This window comes from Colletes latitarsis, chromosome 14 (genome assembly GCF_051014445.1).
Source record: "Colletes latitarsis isolate SP2378_abdomen chromosome 14, iyColLati1, whole genome shotgun sequence".
NCBI classification, from domain to species: domain Eukaryota; kingdom Metazoa; phylum Arthropoda; class Insecta; order Hymenoptera; family Colletidae; genus Colletes; species Colletes latitarsis.
Window position 1 is genome coordinate 14,052,762 of NC_135147.1, and position 6,435 is coordinate 14,059,196.

General features: G+C 29.3%; 1 protein-coding gene across 2 annotated transcripts; it reads left to right on the forward strand.

Annotated features, from left to right (window-relative positions):
- The first annotated feature begins 689 nt into the window (after positions 1–689).
- Tert (telomerase reverse transcriptase) lies at positions 690–6,206 on the forward strand. Of its 2 annotated transcripts, XM_076781896.1 has the most exons (10): positions 690–939; positions 1,959–2,521; positions 2,598–2,923; positions 3,008–3,201; positions 3,273–3,532; positions 3,678–3,871; positions 4,292–4,498; positions 4,564–4,814; positions 4,894–5,034; positions 5,122–6,206. In XM_076781896.1, exons 1-9 carry the CDS (start codon positions 873–875, stop codon positions 5,019–5,021), a joined length of 2,190 nt encoding a protein of 729 aa, XP_076638011.1. In that variant the 5' UTR covers positions 690–872; the 3' UTR covers positions 5,022–5,034; positions 5,122–6,206. The 2 variants fall into 2 exon arrangements, with proteins under 2 accessions (XP_076638011.1, XP_076638012.1); XM_076781897.1 differs by lacking the exon at positions 1,959–2,521 and having other exon boundaries at positions 2,715–2,923.
- The last annotated feature ends 229 nt before the right edge of the window (positions 6,207–6,435 follow it).

Sequence of the window (6,435 nt, forward strand, 5' to 3'; positions counted from 1 at the left end):
AATTGCTAAACAAAGAGGACAAATAGGACAGTATTTCCAAATTTTTCCAGATTTAAAAATTTAAAATTACATTGAAATTCATTTGGTTGTTTAGACTCAATCGCATAAATAGTATAAATATATGAACGCACGTCCATAAGCATAGTAAAAAAATGTCTTTTTTTTAATAGTTAAAATATGATTAGGGAGTCTTGAAACGTGTATTTCCGTAAAAAAAATTTTGAAATTTTTTTTACATTATGGTATTTTGCTTATATGCGCATATACATATAGGTGGGAAAATAAAAAATGCCTGGGCAGTCGAGATTCGATATCGCATGCCAGTGATGCTAGGTCGAATTTCAGTTGTGTTGAGAGCAAGAAGGGTAGACTCACATTCGCCGCCTTTCTCGAATCCTCGAAGTTATACGAAACGCCAGAACTCATATACAAGGTGGTTGTGCATTGTGTGTGTAAGTGGAGGGGCAGTTTCCTTTGGCCACAGGGGCTTGCCGTCTGATAATACTGCACTGTCAACTCACATGTATTTACGCACACACTACAGCTTTCTGCCCACCAATACTAATTCAGTGAATAGTTTCTCAACTGACCGCCATCCATGAGAAGAGGCCGCTAAAATCACCTCCAAATTTTCAGGTCGGTATGGCAGTCAGATTCGGCCGCGAAAGTCCATAAGGTGATTGGTCTACTCGTATACCTCGTCGGTGGTCACGTGCCGTGTCTACCCCCTTAAGCATCGTTACTAGAGTCTTTACAATCCAGTTCGTTAAGGCTACGAAAACAATATTGTGATTACTTTGAAATAATTTATTATTTTGTGAAGCATTTTGTGAAGCCTTTTAATAGTTTATTGATCGACGAAAATTTGGATAATGGCTGGAAATTGTGCTTTCTGGGGTAGTACCGTAAAAAAAAATGTCTTCAAACGACGGGCTCAAGGTAAGATTATATTTAAATAATTATTTTTATACTTTTATAATCTGGTAAATATTTTGAACTGTGTCTCTATTATCTGTAGAGTATAATTATCTCAAGTTCATTTTAGTTGTTTATTGCAAAGAAAAATATTATAGGATGGTCAAAGTATATTTATTTACTATTTAATTATTTCTTAATAAGTAATTAAAATATCAGTTTTTAAATTTATTTAATACATTTTAGAAAATCAAAATATCATGAACCATTGAAAAATGTTGCGACATTCAAGTTATTTCTTGAAAACAAATAAATTAAATGTAATGTGGTTATGTTTATTTTCTAGAGCAGTTTTTAGAAAAGTTAATATACATTAAAGCTCAAGTTATATATTTTTAGAAATTTCTCTTTTAATCTCTGGTTGAATCTCAGTATAGACAAGATATTAAATTCTCCCATACAAACTAATTAATGTTCCGTTACATAAAAATGCAGAACTTTAATTTACAATAAATTTTTTATTATGGTACTATTTACTTGTTATTTTGTTAACCTTTTAACGAAGTTACTCACATATATGTGCATATATGTAATCAGTACATATAACTATGTTAATAATAATTCGGTGGTTCACTTATTTTAGACATTCATTTCTACATCTCCCTTCATGATATTTTACACTAAAAAGTATAGAGTTTATTCTGATCATTTCTTACTTTGATTTTGATAAGGCAAGTGTTAGCATACTTAAAGAGTTAGCTGTACTGATTTTTGTGACAGCAAACATTTGTAATAAGGATATATGTGAGTTTAAAAATATATTTATGTTTTTTTAGTAAATAAAAATTAATTTTCATCATATTAAATGCATGACCAAATACTTTTTAGCTATAGTAGGATTATTTATATTTGAATAACAAAACCCTGTGATCTTGGTAGCATCAGCTATAAAAGTATTATTCTTTTGTATATTTATATTATAAAAACACAAATTAAATATAAAAATGTATGCAAAAATTATAATTACAAAATTATTATTTCAGAATCATATAGGAAATGTAAGACATATGGAAAAAAAGGACCAATGTTTTATAAAAAAACAACAGATAGTTCTTCCAATTTATTTCTTACCAATTTAGATTTACATATTTACTTACATAATACATCTGCAGTTTTACCTACTCATACAACTCATACAGTTTCAACAAATTACGTTCTAAACACAGCCAAAAATGGAAATGAAATGTTTAAATTTATTATACAGGAAACTTTGAAAAATAATGTCATTATTGATTATGAAACTTGTATTCCATCTATTTCTTCTCTCTTGGAACAGTTTCAGAAGCGACATAAAAGATTTCATTACTCTAGTGTTTTGAAACAGTTGACTAAGGAACAAAAATTTGATCAAAAACCAAAGTGTAATTATGCAATCAGTATAAAACAGTTAAAATTGTTCTTTAATCTTGTATTTACTAAAGTGGTTCCATTAAATATATTTGGCAAGTTAAAAAATTATAAAAAGATTAAGAAGGCTACATTTCACTTTTTAAATACACCACGTTTTAAGTCCTTCAATTTGATGCCACTTGTTGAAAAATTAAATGTATGTACAATGTGTAATTGGTAAAAAATGAATTGTGAAATAAATAAATATATATAATACAATTTATGCATTGTAGATCCCTAGCATTACATGGTTAAAAAATATACAAAGCACACACATACAATTGCTTGTTATAGCAAAATTTGTAAAGTGGTTTTTTACTGGATTTCTTATAAAAATATTACGTACTCAGTTTCATGTAACAACTTTCTCTTCAACCAATAATGAGAGATTATATATTACACGCTCAACATGGCACAGTATTCAAAAGAAATTTATCAGAAAAAAAATACATTCAAATTGTTTACAACCCAATATTATATTTAACAGATGGCAACCACCAATAGGTGTCTATAAATTATGTCCCAAACGTTCTAGCATACGGCCTTTATTTGTATCAGTGTAAGTAAAATACTTTTATGCTATAATAAATTATTGAAACTCAAAATTCATTGAAACTTTATTTTATAATTTCTTATTTGTTAGGCATCAACCAAGCGATCAACGTAATTTAAATATAATTTTTAAGTTTCTAAAACAATTACACAACACGGAATATGGATTAACTAATTTTAAAGAGGAATGGACATCAATTATTCGCCACAAAAATGATTCAAATATTGAAAAATTGCATATTGTGTCTAGTGATGTAGTGGATGCATTTGGTTCAATAATACAGAGTATGACTTTTTTAACATCAAGTATTTTTTGTGTATATCAATATATACAAAAATAATTATTTTATATTCAGGTCGCTTGTATGATATTATACAGTTGCTTTGTGAAAAACTTCCTAATCAGTTAATGCTAAAACAGTATGGAGTTAAAAGTAAAAATTATGTATACAATGGTAGTGTATGTTACATAGAATACTTTTCTGGTCCACATTTACAATTGCCTATAGCACTTGAGAGACTATTTGAGAGACCATATACAAATGATAGCAACTGTAAAGTCGTATTAAAAAGTTGGTTGCTAAACAAAATTAGAAATTACATATTTCATCAAAGGGTACAGAAAATTAATTGAAACAGATGTTATATAGAAACTATTAAATTTAAATAAAGTTCAATTCTTTATAACAACATTTACAACTAATTAAGCAAGCATTATTTAAAACATGATATGTTTAAAATATTGATATTTTAATTTGCAGGTCAAAATACGTACTAAAATTTATATTATAGGAAAAGGAGTTGTCCAAGGTGCCATATTATCACCTATTTTGTCAGACATTTATTATAATTTTATATTGCATAAACATATGTCAATATTCATAAACTGTGGTAAAATTATAAGATATGTAGATGATATTTTATATGTAACAGAGAATGAAAATTTTGCAGAACAGTAAGATATGAAACTATCTATTATTTCATCGAAAAAGGACTTTATTCAAAATCAATGAAATACCCCCCCCCCCCCCCCATCTTCGTGGACTAAAACATTTTACTCTTTATAAAAAAAATACTATTAACAGATTTTGAAAAAGCTATATCATATATGTATATGTTATCAGTGCTCTTGTAAATTACATAAGTTGTAAGATGTTGGTGTAATTTTTTTTGATGAGAATCATCAAAATATCATCGGGATGGTATATAGGAACCTATAGATTAAAATAACAAAGGAAATTGAGATCAACCACATAGATGTGCGAGTATGCAAAATTTAAAACAAAACCATGCTGTGAAAGATTTGTTGATTTTGAATCAAGTCCTTTGTCAAATGTTGTATAAGTTTAATTAATTTATTTATTTTATTCAATAGATTCTTACAACTAACAAAGACGGGTATACAACAATATAATTGTTACTTTCAAGAATCAAAAACTCAGTGTAACAAAACTACAAACAGTATTAGTTATATTGGTTATAGAATCAATTGTCACACTTTGGAAATAGTACCTAAATATCAGAATACAGATATAAGTTGCTCAATGTCACTGTCTTTAAAAAATAATAAAACTCTTATAGAGTAATTAATTTTTTTATACATATATGATGTATTCTTCATGAATTTTAATTATAAATTTTGTTTAGAGCTCTGAAACAACGATTACATAATACAGCAACCTTAAAATTATCGAAATTCGTTTTAAACAATGCAATTAACTCTAAAACTACTATTAAAAATATATTACACAAGGCATGCTTACGGCAAGCAAGTCGTGCTTGCATTTTAATAAAAGAAATACCTGTTTACAAACGAAAGAATGTTCAAGATATACGTAGAATCATTAAAAGTAGTAATTATAAAATTGCGAGAAATATTACAAAGTATTTTTTAACATGTAAGATATTTTACAATGAAAAATTATTTATTAATATGTTGTAATTTATGAAACAATGACTATTAATTTCTTATTTTAGTTGAGGGAAAGATGAGCACGTGGAACCTAAGTGCATGGAACACAGACATTCTTCGTATGTTGTGGAAATCTTACAAAAATGTTATTAAGAAGGACAAGGTTTTACGAAAATATTTCCATTTCAGTTAATATAAAATAAATGGTATTAATTATAATTACTTATTTACAAAGAAATAAATATATATTTACTTTATTAAATATTACTAACATATTTTAATGCTATTTTAAGCCACAGACATGGAGTTAAAGTTTCTCAGGGTCAGTACCGACCGAGGATTATCATATCACCGACGAGGTATACGAGTAGACCTATCATCTAATGTATTTTTTCGGCCCGATTCTCTGGGGCTCTAGAGCCCCATTACCATTTCCGTGTCACTTGCAACGTTACCAACAGATTTAAAAATGAACAAAAGAGGAAGTGAGACAGAAAATAAAATTTCAGAAATTGTATTATTTTTTAACGAAATGAAAGCTGTACGGTCCATAATTGGACATTAATCGATTAATTTCATTGAAGTAATCAATCGATTAAGGTTATTTAAAAATTTCAAGATTATTAAAATACCTAAGAATGTATCTCATTGATACGTACACCGCAAATCCTCTATTTTTTATTTTAAATTGTAATACATCATTTATTTAAAAAATAACTCGGCAAAAACGTATTTGTGACTCGAAATCAGTATTATCAAACCGCGCATCGGGGGCCCCAGGAACTCCTCATTCCACTTTCTCACACTATGCCCAATTGCGTGTACGTGAGCTCGTAAAGTTTCGGAAGAGGCGAGAAGAACAGACTGATACTCGCTTTCCTCCTCGCTCTTGCATCGCTGACGTCGCTTACATTTCTCGAAAGCAGGCCTGGCATCGCCAATCGCCACACGTTCGAATCGTCAGTAAATGGCAAAAGCCATCGTGACTGACAGACCTTACATTTCTCAAAATCGGACCTGGACGCTTTTTCAAGAATTATTGACTTTCCATACGAAGCGATCATGCACTATATACAGGGTGTTTCGCCACCCCTGGGAAAAATTTTAATAGAGGATTCCAGAGGCCAAAATAAGACGAAAATCAAGAATACCAATTTGTTAATGGAGGCTTCGTTAAAAAGTTATTAACAATTAAATTCAAAAATTTCAAATCGTTCTGGAAAAATTATTTTCGGCTGCGGGGGTCAATTACAATAATTTTTGGTGAATACACATGTCTTCGATATCCTATCCACTTCCGAGAAAAAAAATCGGATAGGTGCTGAAATTTTTCGGCGAAAAAAAGACTTTCGATTCGTCTTGGAAAAATTATTTTTAGTTGCAGGGGTCAATTGCAAACATTTTTGGTCAACAGACATACCCCCGAAATCCTACTCAGTTTCGAGAAAAAAATTCCTTACCGAAAATATAATTTCTGACCAGAAATGTCTGCCCGAATTTTCATGCGAATCTTTAAAACGTCATAACTTCTGAACGGATTGGACGATTTTAATGTTTACAAAAACAAACTACGGGTATTTTGATGGAGAATATGTACAAATTGCACA